We start from the raw sequence: 25766 nt of genomic DNA on the forward strand, positions 1-25766 counted from the left end.
CTTCCTCTTTCCCGTTGGTTCAATATGATCCTGTTCCTTCCTGTTTCCCCTCATTCCCTTTTGTCTTCTCACCTCAATTTCACTTCCTAACCCTGCTTCCCTGCCATGACACGACAATCAGTCTCCCTTGAGTCATCCTTACTTCCCCCCAACGTCCCCTACCACTCTGACGTCTTTCCCCCTTCCTCCCCCCAGCTCTGACGGACGCGGTCCTCTCACCCCACTGAACCCTCCTCCTTTATAAAGAGATTTTCCTCTTTTTAATCCGCGAGACCCCCGTCGCAGCCTCAGCACTCGGAGCGCCGTCGGCACCGCGGGGCAAGAGACGATCCTTCCTTCGCTCCATCCCTCCCCCCGCCAGCAGGAAAGCCCCGGGCGGGGACAAAGCCCCCGGCGGCTCGGTCCCGACACCGCCCCGCGGGATGGGCGGCCGTGCCCCGCGGGCTGCGGGGCAGCGCGGCGGCGGAGCGCAGGTGGGCGGCGGGCGGCGGGCGGCGGGCGGCGGGCTCCTCTCCCGGCCCGACGGCGCTCCGGGCGGGCGGGCGCTGCTGCGGCGGGCGCGGGGCGGGGGCGCGGAGCTCCCGGAGGAAGGGCTGGCTCGGGAGGTCGGCCCCGCTTGGAGCCGTCGGGAGCGCGGACGGGTCTTGCCGGCGCGGCTGTGCGAGAGCGAACGCGGAGCGGCGGGGCCAGCATGGGGAGGGGGCTCCGGGAGAGGCTGGGTACGGGGCTGCAGCTGTCTGCGCCGCTCGGGAGTTTTCCTCCGCTGTAGTTCGTATACTTCAACATTTCTGCCTTCCGACAGCTTTTAAGCTTTCCGTTTGCTTCCCGTATTGTGAGAGAACAGATTCATACGTTTCATGCTGGATAATTAAATGTTGCAAAAAAGAAATCGCAGATTTTAAAGTACGGGAGATGTTACAAGGGGGACCAGACTCAGCGTTCCAGCACAAACACTTAAAAGATGTGTTTCGCTGTTGTAGCTATTACTTATACATAGTTCTAGTATTACTTAAGACATTTTTGTCTTCAAAATAGAGATTTTTGTAATAGTCCGCATGGCCAAGATCTTCTATCTCTTGTACCAAACTAGTCTGTGACTGAAAAGTTCCCAGACATTGAGGACTTGGTAATACCAAAACAATTCAGTGCTCAGTAACTGACTTCTAAGGATAGTTTAGCTTTCAGCCACGTCATTCATTCCCTTTTGTGTTCAGAGACTGTAACCACTGGTTGTTGCTCCACAGGCGTTTTAATTGGCATGTGACATTAATCTCAATTACATCTGAAATTCTCATTTCATAAATTCACTGGAATAGCCTCTTTATAAACCATCTGAGGGTTTTTGTACACTGATTCTAAAAAGCAGGCATGCTAAAAGCAGACCTATTATTGCATTCTCTCCAGAGGTCTTAATGAAATAGCGATAAAAGAAACAGTTGGGACTTCAACATGGCTTTCCATGTGGAGGGACTGGTGGCCATAGTTGTCTTCTACCTGGCAATCCTGGCAGTAGGGATATGGGCTGCTTGGAAAACCAAGAACACCGGCAGCGAAGGGGATCGCAGCGAAGCTATTATAGTCGGGGGAAGAGACATTGGTTTGCTAGTTGGTGGATTTACTATGACAGGTATGTAAAAAACCACCTTATTTTTTCCTAGTCAATGTAAAACTTGTCAGTTTTCCATCTGAATGAATTGCAGGTTGCATGTTGAGTAATGCAAAGTGTGGAAAATAGATATACTTTTTTATCCAATTGTTTATGAACAGCCAAATGTAGCATCTGTATAGAAACAACAAATATTTGTAAATCTTACAGAAAGAATATATTTTAACTGGTTTACATATATTTTCATTCCATATTCATCTGTAGATCAGATATGTTTGGGACAAAACTATGGAATTAATATAGATTAATTAGAAGGTCTTAAAGTAATTGTTATAGTTTTTAAAACCATCCATATTTGTGTCATATTTGGTTTGTTTAATCTGAGTAAAACAAAATTCATAAGGAAAAAGATTGTTGGGAAAGGGAGGGTGTACAACATAAATTAACTTTTTAAAAGAAAATTGACATAACTCCAGACTTGTAACTGTACAGATTTCAGCAAACTTACTTTGTGGATTCTTTTAGCTTCTTTTTCAGCAATTGGACAAAATAATGCTTTACTCTCAATAGTAGTATCAGTAAGAAAAGGCTGGGCGAAGGAAGAGTTCTTCACTGATTTTGTAAACGGTGCTCTCTGACTTCCAGAGCCAGTCAAACCAGCTGTCTTTCCTGGCTAAATAAGATATTCACAATATTGTCCAAAATCTTAAAACTTATATTATGGTATTGGAACAAAAATGGAATATAGGAACAGTGAATTTGCCCACCGTTATATTAAGGCAAATTATGTTTAGGCATGGTTGCTTTTTTTATTCTTAATTTAATCTAAATCCTATTCAGGCAAAGCCCTTTCAATTGTCAAATTGAATTTATCTGACTATATTTATGTTTTGCTGTTTTGCCCTGCTCTGCTTTCCCAATGATCTAATAAGGAAGAGTCAGGTAAAACTTGGGCCAAAAATCTGCATTCTTTATTTGAGAAAACTACACATTCTTTTGCAGGGGTGTTTTGTTCATTCAAAGACTGAATGTTTAGATATTGAGTAAAGAATGTTTGTAAAAGTCAATAAAGTTTGAATACAGTCAGATGTTCTACTTTTTGCACTGTGCTGCCATTTACTGTATCACGCATCCGTCAGCTACTGGTGCATAAGATATGACGAGAGTCTGCTCATAGTGAGAGCTGGTTAGACTGCTTCCTGCTGAATGAAATGTTTTCAAAGGCACTGAAAACAGAATATTTTGCAGAAATACTGGTTGCCACAAAGCAATAAACATGAAATCAGGGGAGCCAAGATAAAAAAGCATTTCCCACAGAAGTGGCTATGACTAATGGCATTGCAAATAGAAGATACAGATTCTGGTCTCCTTAATCCTATTTTGCAGGAATATTTTGTGTAACAGCCGAAGCACAGATGAGACCTGAACTGGGATTTCCTATATCTCAGGCATTTTCTGTAGCCACCCCAATTCACACCCACACATGTTCATCCTGTATTGTGCAAGCCCTAGAGATGGCGCAGCATCTCATCTTTGCAGCAGAATATCAGACTGATCCCAAAGCCTTTGGGTAGCTAAAAGTATCACGGATTTTATACTGTCAAGGCTGACACTCTTTTTCCCCTATGCCTTCCTTAAATTTGGCAATTAAAGCTTGGTATGGCAGCCAACCTACCTTTCAGTTGTAGTGAACCACGGCTGGTGCATAAAGCGAGATCTGGGCACAAATCTGCTGAGCCAGGGGTTAGTCTGAGCTTTGTCTTGGTGAGGGTGTTTGGGGCACTCGATTTCTAAAGTCATAACAAAACAATTGTGAAAGTAAGCTGATAAAAATCGACAATCATTTTTACAAGCTGATAATTTTTACAAAAGAGACATTTTTTTAATGGCATAATTGCTTTTTAGAAAATGGTTGATGCTCATTTTGCACCTCGCAACCCTGACTATTCGCAATACATGACTATTCCAACATCATCTTTATGTTTTACAGGTTTAACTGTCTAAATATAAATTAGAAAGCCAAGCCTACCCCATAACAGGAAAACAAGAATTGTTTTAAAGTTCTCCAAGGTTTTAAAAACATAAAGGTTTTATGTTCATGAAGCACTTTGGGTTATGAGATAAGGCCTTATTTTCTCTTTTTTGCCTGTGACAAAAGCTGCAATGTTCCCTGGGTATCAGCCATGAAAGTGGTAGAAGTTTCTAGGGTTGCTTAGTGGAGAGGATGACGGCACTTAGCCTGTAAATTTGGAAAAAAAATTCAGAACATAAGCATCAAAGTCAAGATTCCAGAGTAATTACGGCTGATTTTCTAAACAACATTGAAAAATCTTAAAGCACTACCTACGAATAACAGCTGTGGATATTTTTGGATATATGCTATGATCGTGAAGAAGAAAAAGCTGTATCAATCAGCTACTGAAATGCTGAACACAAAGCCTGTTGAAGGTTGAGTGTGTCTGCAAGAAAGAAAACAGAAAGAGTGAAAACATTGAATTGTGGATGGATCAGAGCAGCTCACATTAAAATGAAATAACATTGTACCATAGTAGACACATTTAATCTGTGTATAATTTTTATAAAATTATAGATAAAATGTTGCATTAAATACTAGCATTCCTTATTTTTGTGAATAATTTTTTTAATCAAGTGATATCTGCAACAAAATTGAATCTAATTTGATTTTAGTGACTGAGTTTAAACCTCAAAGGAAATAGTTGAGATTACATAACTAAATGCTCACAAACATGACCCAAAAGGTAATAATCTATTGATGTATTTTTTGCATTTTAGTTGGATAGAGCTACATAACCCTTCCACATGAAAAAAAAAATATACACAATTCTATTTTATTCTAGTCCTTGAGGACCAGAATTTTCATTTCACAGAACTTGATGAGTTTATTAAATAATTTGAGCTCTCAGACAAAAAATTCTTCCTCAAGAAGTGTCAAAAAATTTGGTTTCCTAGTATATATCACTATATATCAAGAACTCAGAGATCAACTTCTGTGTGTCTCACAGGAGCTAGAAGAAAAATTGAGCTCCTTACCCTCAGTATTTGCCTGATCATTTTTCACTGTGCATGTTTTAAATGGATGTTGGTATTTGCTGTGTTTTTTTGTTCTTCAGACAGCAGGCAAAGAGAAGATTAAAATAGATTACCACATGAATGCTTCCATAGATTATTAAATATTGTATTCCTTTTGGCTGATTTAGGTTAAAAAAAAAGAATTTCACCAAAAATAATGGTATTATACTAACTTTAAATTGTGGTCTAGCAAATGGGGATCAGAAAATTAATATCAAAGGTTGAAATCCCATCCTATCTTATCCCTTTATTTATTTCTCGTGTATTTACCTGTGTCAGTGTACGTGCTGACTATCCATTCTCCCCCTCAGAAAAAGACATAAAACACCTCCCTAGAGCTCTGTGGTCCTTGACAGGTGTTTCAGAACAGTCATGTGCACAGAAAAATTGATTACCAGCAATTTTTCAAACACCAATCCAGAAATCAAGAAATGAAATTAAAAATAAGGGCTAAATAAGGGCTTCATGTCACCTTACACAGCAGCATCTGTCTGCAGGGCAGACAGTGGAGGGTAATGACCCCTACAACATCACATAGAAGGGAATTGACTTGATCTCCTCCAGAAGAAAGTAAGGGAGCTAGGCATGGCATCCAAGTGCCCCTTGGGGGACATTTGATACCTCTGCAGCAGCCATTGGCAAATCAATGCTGGAGCTGGAAGCCCCCTTCACCACAGCTGCAACAATGTTGGACATCTGCCCCAACTATGGGATATTATTCCCACCTGTAACCAAGTATATAATTAATGTAGAATTCATGCTTTTGCATTTTCTGGGGAAAGAGACAAATAAGCTTCCCTTTCTAAATATTTACTTTTTGATAATGGATACAGGTGCTTATTCCATAAGATTATAAGCAACACACATCCCAGGTAGTCACAGATTTCTCCATAGAGAGTGGGGTCCATACTGGGACCAGTACTATTCCACAGCTTTGTTGGGGCCATGGACAAGGGGATTGAGGGCACTCTAAAGCAAGGTTAGAGATGACACCAAGATGAGTGCTGTGGTTGATACTCTAGAGGGAAGGGATCCCATACAAATGTACCTGGCCCAGTGAAAGAGGCCAAGTGGAAGATCCTCCACCTGGATCTGAGCAAACCCAAACATGGATACAGGGTGAGTGATGAGTGGATTAAGAGCAGCACAATTGAGAAAAACTTAGAATCACAGAATTGTAGAATCATCAGGATTGGAAGGCATCTTCAAGATCATGGAGTCCAGCTGTCAAGGCAGCACTACCACTGTAGCCCCTAAACCACTAAACCACATCACCCAGTGCAGGATCCAGATGCCTCACAAACACCTCCAGGGACGGTAACTCCACCACCTCCCTGGAATAGATATTCCAATGCCTGACTGCCCTAACAGTCAAAACTGTTTTTCCAACATCTAATCTTAATCTCACCTGCCTCAGATTAAGACTGTTTTCCTTGTGCTTTACTGCAGATGTGGTAGAAGAGACTGATCCCACATCACTACATCCTCCTATCAAGCTGTTGTAGCGAGCAATAAAGTCCTACTCATCTCAAGACTAAACATACCCAGCTGCCTCAGTTGTTCCTCATCAGACATTTTTTCTAGACCTTTCACAAGCTTTGTCACCCTTTGTTGGACACACTTCAGCATCAATGTCCTTTTTAAAGTGAGGGGCCCAGAACTGGGCACAGTACTAGAGGTGCCAAGTACCAGGGGATGATGTCTTTCCTGGTCCTGCTGGCTGCACCATTGCAGAGGCAGGACAGGCTGCCATTGGCCTTCTCGACCACCGGGCACACATTTGTTCATGTTCAGCTGCTGTTGACCAGCATCCCCAGGTCCATTTGTGCTGGACAGCTTTCCAGACACTGTCCCCAGCCTGTAGCACTGCCTGGAGTTGTTGTGAACAAAGGCTAAGACTCAGCACTTGGTCTTGTTGAACCTCATGCAGTTGGCTTCAGCCCATCTCTCCAGCCTGTCCATATCTTACACCCCTGCAGATCAACACTCTGACCCAACTTTGTGTGATCTGCATATTTGCTAATGCTAGATTTAATCCCCTCATCCAGATAACCAGTAAAGATATCAAACAGGACTGGGCCCAACACTGATCTCTGGGTCAGGCTGGGAGAGCTGGGGTTGTTTAGCCTGTAGAGGAGAAAGATCTGCACAGACCTGATAGCAGCCTTAGAGTACCTAAAGGGGGCTTGTAGAAAAGATTGGGATCAGGGCATGTAGTGAAAGGATGAGGTGTAGAGGTAGGGAATGGAAAGGTAGATTTAGATTATATATTAGGAAGAAATTCTTTATTGTGAGGATGGTGACGCACTGGAACAGGTTGCCCCGAGATGTTGTGGTTACCCATCCCTGGAAGAGTTTAAGGACAGGTTTGACAGGGCTTTGAGCAACCTGGTCTAGTGGGTGGCATCCCTGCCCATCACAGAGGGATTAGAAATAGAATATTTTTAAGGTCCCTTTCAATCCAAACAATTCCATAATTCTAGAAATCTGGTAAACAAAGTATGATATTCCCCTCTATCTTAATTCACATTGTAAAGACTCACCAAATCCCAAATGTTTGACAACTTTTTATGTAGACTATGTATCCTTGCTCTACTTGTAAAGAATCAGCCTTAACCCATCTTCCCCATGTGGCCCCATACAGGCATCACTCACCCCTTACCTCTGTAGTACACAAATGTTCTTGATAACCAAAACTCTACTCATAACAGGTCTCCTTGGGTCACTTCTTTTGTTGCAGCCTTTCTCTGCATGCACTGCCCTCATAAAAGTCCATTATACCATTTCCAACAACAGAATGGTTCTTTCCTGTGCTTCAAATTGCTGAAAGGGGGACAATTGTAATTCTCTGGTTGCTGGAGATCTTTGATTCTAAAGCCACAGTGAAATTCAGCAAAATACCCTCTAGTAGTACTTGAGAGATATCACAGTCAAGCGGAAAAGAGCAGTTATTTAGCTCTTAATGAAATTTCTTAAAGAATTTTATTAAATTTTCTTAATTTGTTTTTCTCTCCAATTGTTTGGCTTGAACACAAAATCAAGTTTTCCTGCAAAACGGTGGATGATGGGAAAATTCTGAGGACTGTTTAAGAAAAATACATTTCCAACTATTGTGACTTTTTACACAGAAACCCTAACTACTCTTACATGAAAAAGTAAAGGCTTATGACACAAACCAAAACATCATTACAAAAATCTAGGTCTGGTAATTGTCTGTCTGCCCTTGTTCAAACTGCAAACTTGGATTTCTAAAACTTGCTTATTATACATCAGAGATAATAATTTTTTTTTTGCATGGAATCTGCAAAGAGGAAGATATGAACTTTATTACTTGATTTGTTATTAAATATTTTTGCATATGTAATCACAACACATTTCTGTGTTGGAGTTTTTCTGTCATATATACTGTTGATCCCAAATTCTCAAATGTAGAAACTTCCCTTAAAGGCATAGAATCAACTCATTAAGTGTCAGTGGTCAGTATATTAAAAATACTGCTTTCTGGAGAGAGAGATAAAATCAGAAATATTGGAGATAGCACATATCCTTTATTGAATATGTGTCAAAGGAGAATAAAAGAAATGAATTAAAGTTTAGAACTTTAAATTCAGAGTTTATTAGTATGCTTCATGTAATGACAAAAATTTAACACGGTTTAAAAGTTTTTGGTTTTTTTTCATGAAGGTCCTGGTAAATAATGTGTTCATCAAACTTTTGCCTAATTTACATGTTCTTCTTCAGACTCCCCCTTATACCTCTCCTTCATTTGTACAAACAAAATAGTAAAGGTAAAAAAGGAGTGAGGGACTCACCCCTCACATCTTCACTGACTATATAGAGGCTTAGACACTTCGATGATTGCCTCAGTCCATTTGACTTCTTTTTTCATATGCTTAGGCTGTAAATTTAAATTAGGGCTGCCTTTAATAAAAGGATGCCATGCCTGTTGCATTGTTCATATAATAAAAAATAGCCATATCCTACATAATGATGATTTTATTATACGGTGTGTGATCTTTTCTTTCTTTGTGGACATTAAAAATCTTTCCATCTCTTCTTTTTCAGCCACATGGGTTGGAGGAGGTTACATCAATGGGACAGCAGAAGCTGTGTATGTCCCAGACTATGGTCTAGCTTGGGCTCAGGCTCCTATTGGATATTCCCTTAGCCTGGTTTTAGGTAAGCAAATACTAAAACTAATAGGCCCTCATTTTAAAGAGTTCTGATGTCAAGTTCATTCTTTGAAATATAAACCTAGGGTCTGGTTGCTGAAGTAAACTGGATCCCATCTTCTGGTACATCTGGCTATTGAGAAAAACAAAACAAAACAAGACAAAAAAACTCTATAAATAGTTTGATATCTCAAGTCTCCTAAATTGCTTGCCAAGACCAATTTGATTATTAGAACCATATTCTTTGGGGGTGGGTAGAGGGAGGCAGCGATGTGTTTTAATTGTCAATACCAAGTTTAATATATTCAAGTTTTCTTTAATTGCCTATATGACCTGGAACATGACCCAGGTGCCCAGGTACCAGTACATCTATAAATCTTGGAATTAATCAAATATCCTTTTGGGTTAGGAAAGTGCTTCTACTTTATATATCTCCACCAAGAATCTAGGTAACTTTTCTGATTTTGTGTAGGAAGTATGTAGCACATATTCCTAAGATTGGAAACTATTTCCTTAAAACTGAAATATGCAACCTCGTAAATGTACAAAACTCTAAATCACACGTCAGTGCAAATGCAGAATCCTGATAAATGCAGGGACAGAGTGTAAAATACAGACAGCATTATAAGTTCTAACGCTGAAATAATGATGCAACTGTTTAAAAAACATGCTGTTACAGAAAAAAAAGATCCCGTGGTTTTCATATTTCCTTAATGTGACTGATGTACTCACTTTTCTAAGATTATTTGACCTCTCAGTCAAGTAATAATAGAAAAGTGAGTACATCAGTCAGCAGCTTTATGGAAAAAGTCTATTCTCAGGGTCCTCCTAATCTGTCCCTTTGTTTCCTTTGGTTGCTTATCCAGATCCTCTTCTACATTTTATTTCTTCCTATATTTCTTTCCTTCCTCTTTCTTTTTTCTCCTTGAAAATGTTTTCCAGTGGTCTGTTATCCTAGTTATCCTCACTTCCCAGGCACAAACTTCCCCCACTGCAGACGATCCTCCCTGGCAGGTGCAGGCCAGCTCCAGTTCTGGCAGTGGCTGTCACCCCTGAGAGCAGCTCTGTGTGTTGTAAGGAAAGCAGTGGCTGTGGATGTCACTCTCCTTCTGGAGAGGAGTTGGTGTCATTAGGAGGTCATGAGGTGCCATTGGTGTCACTAACCGGCTGTTGGGATTGGAGTCACAAGCATCCTCCTGGCTTTCAGCCTCTGCAGAATTGACACAAATTACCAATAGTCTGGAAGAGTTAGCCTCTCTGCCTGTTTTCAGCTGTTTAGAGATACCCAGACTTGTTTTTCCTGAAAATTATGATGGCCACTGCAGAGAAAAGCAGTCCACATGTGTAACCATCTATCTCTCTGCAGAGCATGGAGAGAAGGAATTGCTCTAGGCATGATCCGTACATGAAGGTTTGAGGGGAGGAATTCTTTATCCTTCTTTAAAAAAATACATAATCAAAATTAAAAATACAAGGCTGGGAGAAATATTACTGCTTCAGACAGGGAGTATTTAAGATGTTTTTATCTCCCTGTTTGCTCTCCATACAATTTTATTTTCCTTATTTTTTCAAGCAATTTAGTTTTAAAAGTTTGAATACCTCCTATTTCCTTTGACAGGAGTTTGAACATCCTAATAGATTATGTTTTTTCTTCTTCAGTTGTCTTTTGCAATGATGGCATAACAAGTAGACTAGGAGAAGGATCCCTTACCAAATCAAAAATCCCCCCCCAAAAATAAAGAAAAAAAAAGCTGAAGGGTTTCTGCATCGACCTTCCTAAACACAGCATTCACATAAGCATTATAAACTGGGATGACAGTGTGTGACCCAGTACCTTCTGTTTAGGGAACTTGATGAAGTGAAGAAATATGAGTTATAAAAGGCAATACATAGAAATTGGGAAAATCTTCTGCACAATATAATGAATAAATGACATATCTTGTCATGAGCAACCTAATTAAGGGTTGCCAAATGCCATAGAGTAAATCTTACTGGGAACTGACAAACTGACAAAGTTTCCAGTTCATGATTATACCGTATTATACAGCAGTTTTACTGTGGTGACTTGGTTATAGTCATGTGCAGATCTCAACTACACAGCTTTCCATACAAGGGCTCTTTCAGCTTTCCTCAGATAGACAGAATTTCCCCAAGACAGAAAGAATTTGAGGAGGGGATGTCTTTGCACATTTATGAACATATCCAGCCCACCTACCAGCCAGGCAGAGCAGAATAGTGATATATCAAAATTCCTGAACATGCATGAGTGAAAAAACTGTATGAGAAATATTCAGGGAATCTGACACCGGCAGAACTCAGAAGACCTCTGTCATATCCTGCAGGTGTAGTAAAGTTGTTTCAAACATACATAATAAATCTGAATTGTCCTGAAAGAATCAGATTTGCTGTGTGTGCACTGAACCACATGTGAAATTCTATTTCTAATCCAGGAATCTCAGGTGGTTTTATTTTTACAGTAGGACTGTGTGGAACTTCATGCTGGATTCTGGTCTAAGAATCAACAGGATTAGATAGAAAAGCCATTGTCTCAGGCTAATCCAAAATTAGGCAAAACTCAGACACCATCCATAATGGGAGATTACATAAACTGAGCCAGAAAAAATAAGAAAAAGCCTTTTGTAAAATCATCAGACTATAGATACTAATGGAGTGTGTGTGTTTAAGTAATTCTTTAGACATATGTAAGAGTTTCCGGAGTTTATTTTCACTGTACTTTTTACTTACAAACAAACTAAATAACTAATAGTATTGGTGACATTTTTGTACCCTTAACTGACAATGAATGTTTTATCCCTTAATGGTAATGCATTTCTAAACTGCAGCTGGTGTCTTATGTGGCTTTTTCTTTGTAGGTGGCCTTTTTTTTGCAAAGCCCATGCGATCCAAAGGCTATGTGACAATGTTGGACCCCTTTCAGCAGCTTTATGGAAAAAGGATGGGAGGACTGCTGTTTATTCCAGCTTTAATGGGAGAAATGTTTTGGGCTGCTGCCATCTTCTCTGCCTTAGGTAAGGAATAAGCGGTATAAATAACAATTTATTACAGGTAGAAATTATCAAGAATATCAGAAATGCATTAAAATTCTGGCTCCAAATGGTAACTATTTAAGCCAAGTGACTCAGACTGTGACATTTCTAAGACCCATGCTAACTAGCAAATAAATCCAGTAATACTACCCCTTTTATTATATTGATAAGGGAAAGACAGGCAAAGTATCTATTCATTTTCACATACCTTTAAGATGTCCCTCTTCAAAGAGCATGAAAGGATTTAGGAGCAAATTTCTGTTCATAGTGAGGGCGTCATAAGTGATTGCAAGGGCCCCTTTTGTATCAAATCTGACCCAGCTTTTCTTTTACATCTCTGGGATGAGAAAAGACAGTCAAAATTTCCTTTAATGATATGTAGCCATTTTTCCAATGCATCTAAACAAAATAATCCTTTGAATAAAGGAGATCTCCGTATACAGAACATTCCATAACACAAACAATAGAAGTAAACCAGACACTGATCAATAAATTGAAGAATTCTTCAATTCTAAATGGCTTTCTTCTTGACAAAATGAAGAAAATACTCAAGAAAGGATTTGGAGAATTAGTGAAACTATGACTCAATAGAAAATCACTCAACTACTCATCCAGTCCTGAAAAAAATCAGCTTCCAGGGTTTTTAATTATATTTCAGGCTGCATTTAACAACCCCTTTAAGAATAGAGAAAGCCCTTGAGTTGAAGCACCAGTAATTGACTTTTACCAACTAATCATACTAATAATGCACATGCATGTGGTAATGCCTTCTAGCATAAGCTATTTTAAAAAATAAACTTTGAAGGTACTCTCCAACTGCGCTCTGATGAACTGCAAAGCAATGGGGAGCTTGTTTACCACAATTTCATCACAAAATCCTTAAAAGACTAAGAAAAAAATGCATGCTGAGGTGATAGGAGTTGAATAACTTGAGGAACACTCAGAGCATTTGCAATATTTTTGATTAAGGACAAGCCATTCTCTTTTATTTCAACACAAGAGGTATGAATACCTTTCTAGATTTAGATAACAGCCAACAGTTAAAGACTGTCAATGATTATAAAGGTCATCGAAGATTTTGATTTTAACTACTTTGTGAGTAATCTAGTTCCTTTTTCACACCTATCCTCACTGATGAATGTTTAATCCCAGTATTCTTTACTGCTTGCTCTTCATCAATACTCCTTGCTTGACAGGGTTGTAGATGGGAAACACTGGTCTTTAAGCTGTGGAAGAGGTCTGAGCTTGTAATTCTTAAGGGCGTGAACTTTGAAGGCTCATTGTGCAGCAAAAGCCACATCTCTCCAGAAGCTCTTATATGTCACACATCAAGTTGTCTTTTAAGTCCAAAACTCTTCCAAATATGTGCTCCAGACTATCCATCTACAATAACTGCAAGCCACAAAAGTAGTTGCATTGCAAGATGTTTAATTGAAATCATCTTAATTAGAAGGAGAGGAACTTTTTAAGCGCGGTCTTAAAACACTGCAATGGCTTGAAATAGCTGACACATAGAAGGGAAATGTACAGCCATCCTGATAGCTGCTGGAGGGGCCGTGTAGGAGGACACAAGCTACTCAAGAGGTTTCTTGAGTGCACTGGCAGCAACCTCGTGACACAAATGATCAGGGAGCTGCTGTAGGGAGGTGCTCTGTTGAACCTGTTACTTAGACACCAGGAAGAACAAGTCAGGGGTATAAAGATCAAAGGCAGATTTGGCTGCAATATTCATGAGATGGGGGAGCTCATGGTCCTGAGAGTGGGCAACAAGGCAAATATCACAACTGCAGCCACAGACTTCAGAAGAGTAGAGCAGGCCTCTCCAATATTCTGCTGGGAAGAATCCCATGGGAGACTGTCCTGGAGTCCAGCAGAACTGGTTGATATTCAGAGATCACCTCCTCCATGCTCAAGAGCAGTTCATCCTAGCAAAAGGGAAAATGTGGACTGCTGTTGAATTGGATGGGGCAGCCGGTGGTAAAAGACGTGGAAAAGGCTGATGTATTCAGTGCTTTTTCTGCTCAATTCTTTGCTGGCAAGATCAGTTTTTAGGAATCCCAGGACCCTGAGAAGCCTGGGAAAGTCCAGTGCTAGGAAGACTTGTTGGAAAAGAACCAAGTGAGGAAACTTTAAAATACACTGGATAGACACAATTTCATGGGACCTCAGGGGATGCATCCTGCAAGTGCTGTGGCAGCTGGCTGGTAGCATTGCAGGAACATTCTCAGTATCCTTCTGAAGACTGTGGCAATCAGGGGTGGGCATAGCTGGTTTTCACAGACAGAACAAGAGTGTAGTCCTCACAGACACTGAGTAATGTAAGGAAGTGCTGTTGGGACACTTCTCCAGTTCCTAAGAACCTGCAAAATGGCAGATGCTAAACTTAGACCAACAGGAGCACCTCTTTTCCCATTCCCTTCAAAGGTGCAGAAAGGGTGTGTGCAGGATATAGAGAGGGGTAATTATTAGTGCTGTTACTAAGTGTCAGACCAGAACCGAGATAAGCAACTTAACAAAGGTGTGGTTCTCATCAGACTGCTGTGATACACACACTAACACACAGTGCTTTGGTTTTCCCCTTAGGTGCGACTATAAGTGTGATCATTGACATTAATGTCAATATTTCAGTCATTATTTCTGCCCTGATTGCCACTTTGTACACACTTGTGGGTGGGGTTTATTCTGTGGCCTACACCGATGTAGTTCAGCTCTTCTGCATCTTCCTGGGACTGGTAAGTTTGGCTTTTTTTGCCCTTTTTTGCCAAGGATTTTTCCTGAGAAGCTAGAAGGGCCAAATGTGTCCTGGGCTGTACCAGGCACAGCATTGCTAACTGGTCAGACTCACAGAGTGCTGACTTTAAAAGAGTCTGCATTTGCATCAAAGTACAGCCTGTACTTGGGAAATAGTGCTGTCCAAGAGGTCTGATTCTTTGGCTTTTTTCCAGCCAGTCTGAGTATACATCTAATTCAGAATAGGTCTGGTGCTGACTCCTTCCCTGTCAGTCTGTAGGACTGTGACTTAGGCACTGGAAGGAGGCATCAGACACAGCAAGCTGTTGGTAAAGAAGTTCTGTCACTGGACCTGCAGAATTGATATTCTACTGCCTCTCTTTTCTGTGGTTGTCACCTACACAGCTTAGTTAAGCTCCTGTTAACTTAGTTAACATTCTTGGTTTTTCCCTCCACCACCCTTGGAGACCGTAATATAGGAAGTCTCACCAGATGCCTTGGCTGTTTTAGTGTGGAAGTGCAAATATCCCTCATCAGCTATCAATGACATGGGTAGCATTTTATTTTCTGCTGTTCTTTAAGCCCCTATTGGAAAACATCAGTGTGACACTGATCACAAGGATGCAATCAAAGAAGCTGCTGGCTTTGTTTGCCAGTGGCAGCAATAGACAGCCGTAGGTGTGCAGAGAACTGTGATATGCTAAAATAAATGGAGTGGCTCAAGATGAAGGAATCAAAGCACACCTTGGAGGCCTGGTGTTCTTTCTCTGCTTTCAACGGAGTTCTTGTGCAGCTCTAGGGAAATTGTAAGCAGAGCTTCAGCCACTGCTTACACAGGTGGTCACTAACCAGCTCTCTGTGTGTGCTTACTCTGTGCCATCTTACTGTGAGGACTATGGCCTTTAAGTGATTTAATGGAAATGGTGCTAAATAGCCTGAAAAAGCAAATCCAAGTTCCAGCTGGCCACCTCAAATGAAAAGTTATTCCAGACTTTCTTCCTTCATATCTTTGCACTTCATCGGAACAGTGAGGAAAATACTGTCTCTTCCCCTAACATAAATGTTAATATTTGTGAAACATGAAGTTTCTACAGATGGCATGCATTACAGAAATTCCCAAAACTGGAGATAAATCAAAGTACAGAAATTGTCTTCAAGCATGATCTATTCAAGAACCACTAGATAGCCTGATCCCGCAGGAATAACATAAAAATTAGTGTGAACCTGATGGGAGGGTGGGAAGCAAATGAAGGTTGTACAGAAGTTTTCTAAATTATTAGATCTAAAGCTTTATAGTGTTTTGTTTAATTCAGGTTGGGCTCTTTATGTAATTTCCCATTTGAAATAAACAGCAATAATGTAATGCTGAAGAGCCCATATTCATGAACTCAAGAATGTCATCAGTGAGGCTGAAGAGTCAGTATCTAAATGGTCATGCTCTAGGGAGGCAGGTTTAGATCAGATGGGACTCTCTCACAGTAGATGTCACAGCAGAGGAGAGCACAGATTCAGTTATCCCAGTTTCTCCTCCAGACTCTGGAGCAGTTTTTACTCCCACTGTCACAGAACTTTGCTGCTCCTTCCTCTAACGTCTGGTGGTTCAGAAAAGAGTGTAAACAATGTATGAGGAGGTTAGGTAAAATAGAAAAAAAATTTATATAAATGTGTATTTCTTCTGCTTTTGCAGTTTCCATTTATTAATTCTTTGCTCACACTCTCGAGAACACGTGAGCTATCCACAACCAAGCCCTCTGGATTTCAGAAATGTTCCACCTGCACATCTGACTTTTTGTAAATCATCTTGATAATTTAGTATTCAATCATATTCAAACATGCAAGAATAAAAAAACTTAATGAGTGTTAATATTTAAATTTCACAGATTTAGAATATCTTCCTTAGACCTGAGCACGTTGTTTCTCTTTGGTTACAGTGGATCAGTGTCCCCTTTGCCATGTCCCATCCTGCAGTAACAGACATTGGGCTCACGGCTGTGCACCACGTGTACCAAGCACCTTGGCTTGGATCAATCAACTCACTTGACATTTACACATGGTTGGACAATTTCTTTTTACTGGTAAGTGCTATTTGTATGAAGGAGTAAAGTATTTAAGCACTTACACTATGTTACTGTGACAGCTGAAAATGATGGAGTCTAGTTAAGAGTTTCTATCACACTGAAAACTTTTACCCTCTTGACTCCTGCTTGATATTTCTGCACATTTGAATGATTTCAGTGACATACCAGCCAGCATTGCCAGGAATGCTATTTAAATATCATCAGGCTGAAAGAGCTGACATGTTAAAATTAAATAAAAGTGTGTGGCTAATGCTTAACTGATGCAATTGTTGGCAGAGGAATTCATATATTGCAGGAGGCAATAAATACATTATACAAATGATTAAATATGCCTTCAGTATAGGGGAAGAAAAAGCTGTGCAGAGATGGATGGCAGGATGGATAAATTCATACATGCACACATGCCAGAATGAACCATGGTCTTTCACTATTTAATTCCTATATTACACATGGGATCAGTGGTTATTAAGTACTTTCCATTAGAGGATCTAGAAACACATGCTAACATTTTCCATTCTCAGTGTCCCTATGCAAATTTACACTGGTTTTATTATCATGTTTTATTTTGGGATTACATTTTCTGGCTTTTTTTCAAATTCTCACAGACAAAAATCTTCAGGGTTTTTTTATAATTGGTCTATTAAAACATGTTATTTTATTCAGCATTCTCTTAGAGACCTCAAGACATTAGCCCAAGTGCCTGTATTCTCTCCTGCAAGCCTGAAGGTTTCATTTCTGCTGTTGCCCAAAAGAAAGTTCTGATACTGCCAAATTATGTCACACTTTATTTTCATCTTGTCTGTTTCATTATAGCTCAAGAAAGTTATACATTCTTGGAAAGCTTTGATAAAGGAACATTATTATCAAGATGGCAAAGAAAAACAGTCATAAATAGCAAGTCAAAACGAGACTTGTCTGTGAAACATTATTTAGTCCCTATGTGTGCATGAAGCTATATGAAACACCTGCATACACACTTTCTGGTCCAAATTCCTCCTGCCTCATTTGGTGTATAGAACTAGGTTATAAAATTTGCTTGGCTTTTTTTCCATGCTGTTTAGAGACAGACACTCGGTTACTTAGTGGAGACTATTCAAATCCTGCTCTCAAGACAGAATTGTTAGCACTTGAGTTTTTAACCTTTGGTAATACTATTTTGTGTCATATTTTGCAGAAATAATTTTAAGTCCAATCAGGATCTTCAGCTACATATCCAAATAAAAGCAAAGGGTTTTCACCATAAATCAAAACTTTTCCTTTTTTTCCTGTGTCTTCTACCAATTTCTATTGGTACTGTATTTGCTTAAGGCAGTGGGAGAATAATTTTTCAGATTCCTGAGGTCAGTGTATACAGAATGTCTCACCTTCTTTAAATCACTACACACATTCACAAAGGAAGATAAAATCTTGCTCTGATATCATGTCACAGTCTAATCTAATTTTAGTGGAGGAGGAGTATTGGAGGGCAAATTCTTCAAATATGAAATATGAAAATATTTCTTTCCATTAAGTTTTATCAAGTCAAGAGACCTGGGGACTACAGGGACTATGAAAGTGCAAAGGGTTGATGCTAATTGTATAAAAAATAACTTGTCTGAAAGAATGGGATTTAAGTGGACTTACACAACTTTGACATTTCTTTTGAGAATGAAAGTTGCAGTTATTACTGGCTGGCTGATATTCAATAAACAAATTTAAAAGTAGCAATATGGCTTACAGCATTCAAGTGATTCTTGTGCAAGTTCTCTGTATGGTGACAGTAAAACTATTCAGCTACCCTCTAGTCACAGCATGCTGTTGTGTTTGCAGACATTAGGAGGAATTCCATGGCAAGCATATTTCCAGAGAGTTCTTTCCTCATCTTCTGCCACATACGCTCAAGTTCTGTCATTCCTGGCTGCTTTTGGCTGTCTTGTGATGGCTATTCCTGCAGTACTGATTGGTGCAATTGGAGCATCTACAGGTAAATGATTAAAAATCAGTAGTACGACAAATGTAAAATGAATACATTTCACATTATACATAGTGTGTGAAAATAAATCTTGTGTTAGATATAGGTGACATACAGGTTAGATAACCAGGTGACATCATTTTTCAACTCATGACTGATTCAACAGAAGACTACACAGAAAAATAATGTTATAGAATATTTCTCCTAAAGGAAGTTGCTCCTACCACAGTGGATGAAATTAAATAATTTTGTACATTCTAGATACCTACAGACACAATATTTCAATCTTTGTGTTAGATTCTGGCACTTTTATTGTTGTTACAGTAATAATGGGGAATGGCCGAGGGAGCTGTGGTTATTTAGCCTGGAGAAAAAGACACTGAGGAAAGACATTTTGCTCTCCACAACTACCTGAAAGGAGGTTGTAGCAAGGTACTTCTCCCACATAACAAGAAACAGGATGAGAAATTGCCACAAGTTGCAGCAGGGGAGGTTTAGAATGGATATTAGGAAAAACATGTTCACCAAAAGGTTTGTCAAGCACTGGAACAGGCTGCCCAGGGAAGTGGTGGATTCTTCATCCTTGGAGCTATTTAAAATATGTGTAGATGTGGCTCTTGGGGATGTGGATTATTGATGGGCTTAGCGGTGCTGGGCTAATGGTTCAACTCAATAATCATAAAGATGTTTTCCAACCTAAATGATTCTTTGATTTATCAGAAATTTCTTACCTTGACCAATATATCCTTGCCAAGGTTTTTTTTTATCACAGTGAAAGTGATCCCCATCACAGTGACTGTGTAGATAAACTGATAAAAATATTCTGTTAGAAATATTTACATTGCTTTGAACCTTTTAATCCAAAAGAGTAGTTAAACACGTGACAAAAAAACATGGATCCCAGACTTATTTATTGAATAAAACTACATTTATGAGCAATTTAAAGTTTATTTTAGAGACGAAGAAAAATGCTGAGCAGAATTAAATCTGCCTAACAGAAACTGGTGTGACACTGCCTCTCTAAAATGCTATCGGTTGGGCCCTAGTAACACTTTGTTCTTGAATTTGCATGAAAATGTGGCAATATGAATAGCTTGCTACACATGAAGTCAAGAGGTGCTGTGGCTGCTAATGTTACTGATAACATACTGGTGTCCATGTTGCAGCTTGGAACCAGACTGAATATGGTGTCCCTGATCCCAAGAGCAAAAAAGAAGCAGATATGATTTTACCTATCGTGCTGCAGTACCTTTGCCCGGTCTACATCTCGTTCTTTGGCCTTGGTGCTGTATCTGCTGCTGTGATGTCCTCAGCTGACTCCTCAATTTTATCAGCAAGTTCTATGTTTGCTCGGAACATTTACCAGCTTGCCTTTCGGCAAAATGTGAGACAATGTTTTCGTTTTTACTGTTAGAGACAATTTTAGGTGAGACCTTCGCTAGGTGATACACAGATTCATTTCATGATGAAACACCTCTTTCATGTTCCTGCCTGTAACTAGAAAAAGAATTTAATTGCTAACAGTATGTTGAACCAACTGAAAATCATAAAAATAATTATGGTTGTGACTGATGACAAAAGTGAAAAAGCTGGCTCGGGGAGGGCAGCTGTCAAGAGTTCTCAGGGACATGCAATTTATCCAAACAGCTAATTAGTGTTGCTACAAGTGTAAGTTCCACTTAAACTCTTCACAAAATGAGACATTCTTATAATCTTTCATTTATTGGGAAATCATTTGACAACAGAATAGTCTAATGAGTTGGAGTTTTTCTTAGAAAACAGAGAAGAAGAAATTCTGATGCTAACAGATTTTTTTCTAGTTGTGATTCTATTTAAAAGTTATTTTTTACACTGCTGTTTTTTCTCTTTGACTCATTATCAAGCTTTTTGCTGTGTTCAAAGAGTAATGGCTTTGGAAATGGCAACCATAACCCCTAGGGTTTTTTCTCTGAGCTTGAGATTGAGCTAGGGTTATTAGTTTGTAATTATTATTGAATTAATCATGCAAAGCTTTCTATTACAACTCAGTATTTTATATTGACTGTATGTAAGTGTAGGCATACATGTATAGGCATGAAAAAAACATCTAACACTGCCCTTTTTTGCAGGCTTCAGACAGGGAAATTGTGTGGGTCATAAGAATCACTGTTCTTCTCTTTGGAGCATCAGCGACAGCGATGGCACTGCTGGCTTCATCCGTGTACGGCCTCTGGTACCTCAGCTCTGACCTCATTTATATCATCATATTCCCCCAGCTCCTGTGTGTGTTATTTATTAAAGGAACCAACACCTACGGTGCCATTGCAGGATACCTGTTTGGTCTTGTCCTCAGAATAACCGGAGGAGAGCCCTACCTCTACCTTCAGCCCTTGATCTTGTACCCTGGCTGGTATCAAGATGATAACAACCTCTATATCCAGCGATTCCCATTTAAAACACTTGCTATGCTCACCTCCTTCTTTACTAATGTCATAGTCTCCTACTTAGCCAAATACTTATTTGAAAGTGGGACTTTGCCACCAAAGCTGGACTTTCTTGATGCTGTTGTTGCCAGATACAGTAGAGAACACATGGACAAAGCAACTCTTGTAAAAAGTGACAATATTGTATTAAATGAACTTGCACCTGTGAATCCACGACACAGTCTAACTTTGAGCTCAACTTTCACAAACAAGGAAGCCTTCAACTACGTTGATTCAAGTCCAGAACTGTCCAACACTGAAGATAATTAAAAAATCTTGTAGCCACGGGAAAAAACAATGAGAAGCAGGATATTCTACAAAGAATACTAAGAAGCATTTTATCAGAAAAAAAGCAAGAATTGGGAATAAAATTCCGCTGCACATTCTTTAAATTGTTTCTAGGAGCAGGAACATCCCATGGGAGGAACTCTTTTCTGCTATTATCTAATATGTTGGATTAGATCACAGAGTGTTTACTAAAGTATACACTTAATCCCATTCCTTCCATCCAGAGCTATATACTGTACCATTAAAAAATATTTAAAATTTAAAATATATGTAGAAGAAAATGTGCAACAGTTTTTAGCTAGGATATCATATGAAGAGATTATAATACAGTAAGTCTGAAATATTATCACTCAGCATTTTATTGGCATTAAGTGAAAATATATTGCCACAGCTATAAGTGATTTATTACTAAAAAGCTAGTTGCTTGAGCAAAGACAGATAGATATATTCCCTGGGGTTTTGGCCTGGTAATTTTTTTTCCTCATAAAGAAATTTAAATAATACAATCTAGTACTTTATTATTTGTATGAGACAGCAAAATGCACAAATAGTAATAAATTCCCTATAGGAGTGCTAAACATGATATATTAATTTTTAAAAGTTAAAATTAAACCACAAGTTTAAAATTATATTATAGCTGATATTAGGCAACCTTAAGCAAAATATGTTAATATGGGTGTTCTCTTTCCTTTTCTGTGGTTAGTGACTGTCACCAAAATTCTTAGAGCAATAACTGGAGTTGAAATTCAGCTTGTGAAAAGTGGCTCTTATAGAAAAACTCAAAACAAATAGAATTTTTCAGTGTTGGGTGAAGAAGACTTATCTTGATTTATCATCAAAATGAATACAAGCAAAGCTGTCTGACACCAAGCAACTTCACCAATGGAATAAATATTGAAAAGTAAAGAGAATAAAGAAGCTTTGAAAGAGAAACAAGAGGGTTTTCCTTGCAGAAAATTCCCAATTTTCACTTACTAAAAAAAGCTATTCTTAAAGATGCTGAAAATCTTTTGGCTTGGTCATGCTGGAATTACTCTGAAAAATCCAGATTTTCCATAGAAAATAACATTTCCTCCAAAATTTCTCAGAAAACCAGGCTTGCTGTACAGCTTTCCATATCTCTAAGTGTTTGCCTCTGAGAGCAGCTTGGAGAGGAACTGAAAGGAATGCTGAACCCACAAATATAGTGAGAGGCACAGTGGTGTCTTCCACTAAGTGCCGGACTCCTCCGTAGATCCTTGTCCTCCTGGCTGTCTCAGTGAGCCTGCAGAGCAGCAGCAGTGGCCAGGTGCAGACAAGACATGGCTCACAAATGGCAATGCTGGCCAGACGCAGCACAGTGGGGAGATGAGGCCTCTGCTGACTTTGCCCAGGCCAGCAGGAGCACGCAGTGCTGCTTCCACTTGCCCACGGCCAAGATGATTGTGTCTGTCCCCATTGGTATGTGCCTTTCTCAGCGCGAGCTCCAGTAGCTACATTTCTCTACAATTAAGAGTTATGCTCCAATAATTCTTTTTAAAATCTGTGTATGACGCAAAATTTTCAGTTGAAATCCAGATATCCTCCTGTTGCTGGTCACCAGTGACATTTCTTTTTTTAACACTCACAGCACGAGGAGTTATAAGGGAGGATAGGAGACGTAAGAATAGGTTTTGCTGCTAAAGGAAGAAGCCATCAACTTGTGCATTCAATGTTGACATAAGCTTTCACAAGGCTGAATCCTTAGATATGTTTTGCTCCTTTTGTGGAGTCTTAACAGCATACATATGTATTTAATATGTAGAGTACATTCATTTCAGAGATGTTGATTTTTTTTTTTCTCCTTACACTACATTTAAAAATAACATTACAACTCATTTCTGAGTATGCACTGTGACCTGCAGTACTACTGTGCTTTTCAGAGTGTGCTCTGGGTGGAGGGAATCAAAACCAGGATATGCAGTAAGAAATCAGAAGAGCCAATATAGCAAAGAAATGAAAAATTCCTGTGAGATGAGTTAATAGGCCACCCATGAAATTCAGGGTGCTGAGTATCACAAACCAAACATGAGCCCAGCAGTCTTAATTCCCCCATGAACCACAGAAGGGAGATAAGAAAATAGACTTTATAGAGGAAAGAGGGGAAGAACAGAAGCACTGCTGAATTATTTTCCATTTTCAGCCCAAGTCCACTAGTCTGAATCCCTTCTAATGGGAAAATATCAAGACACAGTTTTACCTGCTTACATAGCCAATGCCTTATGCTGCTGTTCCAAATTAAGTTAGAGGATCCCATTTGACAGTCACCTGTAGGCCTTCCTAAAAACTTTTCTCTTACCTCAGTTTCATCCAGAAATTGCTAGAATTTCACTATGAGATGCTGAATAGTGACCAGATGCTTTGAATACAGCAACATTTCGATATTATTTATTTCAAAATGCCCAGCTATGGGAAAAAAAGAAAAGAGAAGAGGATTGAGCTGCAATAATTAAAGAAATTTTGATTGAAAAATAAAAATATTTTTCTTTTGTATTCCATTGTTGCCATGAAAATGTAAATGGCTTTAAAATGCTCCAAAAAAAGGTAGGTGAAAAAAATAAGTGTTAGCCCAAAAACTTCAAACCAGATGCTTTCAACATTACCAGAATGTTTTGCACTTTCTATCCTATAGAAATTTTTATTAAATTGATGTGATTTTATGCAGTATTCCTGCTTAGATGGATTACAAAAGACGAACCAAACAGCCCCATGCAAAGTCTGTTTACAGGTTTCATTGCCTTAGCTCAGCTGTCCTAAATTTGTACCGAGCTGTTCATATAACCAAAGGCCATATCTGTGATTGATAGCTGTGGAGGAAGAAAAAAAAAACCAAACCCAAAACAAACAAACAACAAAATAAACAAACAAAAACTATGTTACTTCCACAAGCAAAATGCCAACAGGATGTGATTCTTTAAGCAGATTTTATTTTCAGAGGAATTATAAGTCTTTCTCCCTTTTTGCAGTTTGTGGACAGTGGTACTGTGCAGTTAATTGGATTTATAATCAGTGAAGCAAACAGCTCATTTTCAGACACTGAGGTTATTGTTTCTGAGCCTACAATTTTAAGATAAAATATTCATGACACAATCACATATTTTACTTTCATATTCTTAACATTTGTGAATAACATTTATTTGACAGGGCTTTTTTCCTCCTTTGCATGAGATGTGTTCATAAAATCAAGGTTAATAACATAGCTGACATGTCAAAAAAGTTATTTCATCTCTACTTGTCCAAATGGGATGGTATATGTATTATATACAAACCATACTTTTGTGAACCTGAACTGAATGTAAACATTAAGTGGATCAAATAAAGTCAGATTTAGTCTTTTATTTTCATATAGTACAAGAATTTAGGAGTTCAAATAGAAGTATCATAGGAAAAAACTGTTATTCATTTTTCCTTCTGCCCTTCAAGTGTATTTGTCAAGTTCCACGTGCAGTTAGTAAGTTATTGTAAGTCTGCTACTAATCAGGGCAGTATTCGTGGATGTAGTTAAAAAAAAAAAGTATATTTTTGTCTGTGTCAGAAATGCTATATTAAGACTATACTTAAAGCAGATAGAAAGCATAATATAAATATCTATGTTTTAACTACATTTGTATTGTAGTCAATAGCGTCCATGCATTTCAGGAAAACACTGTCTGGTTTTGGGTCTGTTTTGTCCATCTATTAAAAATAAAGACGTTTATTTTATTATCACTCAGCATCACCTGAAGTCCTGTCTCACAAGCACAGCCTCACAGAGATGAGGTGGTCCTGGCAAAATGGGATCTGGCCCACACCCCAGTCACCAGCATGGTCACAATGGCTACAGCCCTACCCCAAAACCTGGCTTCAATGTTGGAAATAGAGCTCTCATCTCAGTAATCTCCCCCTTGTTCTCACAGTCACAAAGAAGAAGAGATGCCCCTGAGTTGCAGGATAATCTACATCCAATGGAATTCCCTCCTGCAGACCCCTTGCCAAGGATTTTCTGCTTGGGTGCCACACTGGGATAGGGGCTGTGAGTCTGGTAAGGAGCACAAACTGCACTGTGAGTCAGGAACTCCCACACCTGGAGACTGCAGCTGTGATCCACTTCTGTGTGAACCCACTGAAGAATGGGTCTGATAGCTTTTCCCTTTGTAGAGAGACATTAAGTCATCCTGGGCATTGAATATGTTATAAATATTGTTATTTAGAAATACAAAAATTAGTGAATTGAAAGCTAAATCTAAAATAGGCTTATTAAGAGTTTGATCATCACAGGAAAGATACAAATGCATGGCTTTCCAAATGCTAATGGCATTGCCAAATAATGCCACATGCCAAATAT

At 39.1% G+C, this 25766-nt stretch overlaps 1 protein-coding gene across 1 annotated transcript; it reads left to right on the plus strand.

The window, feature by feature from the left end:
* The first annotated feature begins 1412 nt into the window (after nt 1–1412).
* On the plus strand, nt 1413–25114 carry SLC5A7 (solute carrier family 5 member 7). Its single transcript, XM_009085437.4, has 8 exons — nt 1413–1627; nt 8762–8875; nt 11742–11897; nt 14499–14647; nt 16577–16720; nt 18533–18686; nt 19841–20058; nt 20783–25114. The coding sequence occupies exons 1-8, from the start codon at nt 1450–1452 to the stop codon at nt 21404–21406; spliced, it is 1737 nt and encodes a 578-aa protein (XP_009083685.1). The 5' UTR covers nt 1413–1449; the 3' UTR covers nt 21407–25114.
* The last annotated feature ends 652 nt before the right edge of the window (nt 25115–25766 follow it).

Source organism: Serinus canaria, chromosome 1 (assembly GCF_022539315.1).
Source record: "Serinus canaria isolate serCan28SL12 chromosome 1, serCan2020, whole genome shotgun sequence".
Taxonomy (NCBI): Eukaryota; Metazoa; Chordata; class Aves; order Passeriformes; family Fringillidae; genus Serinus; species Serinus canaria.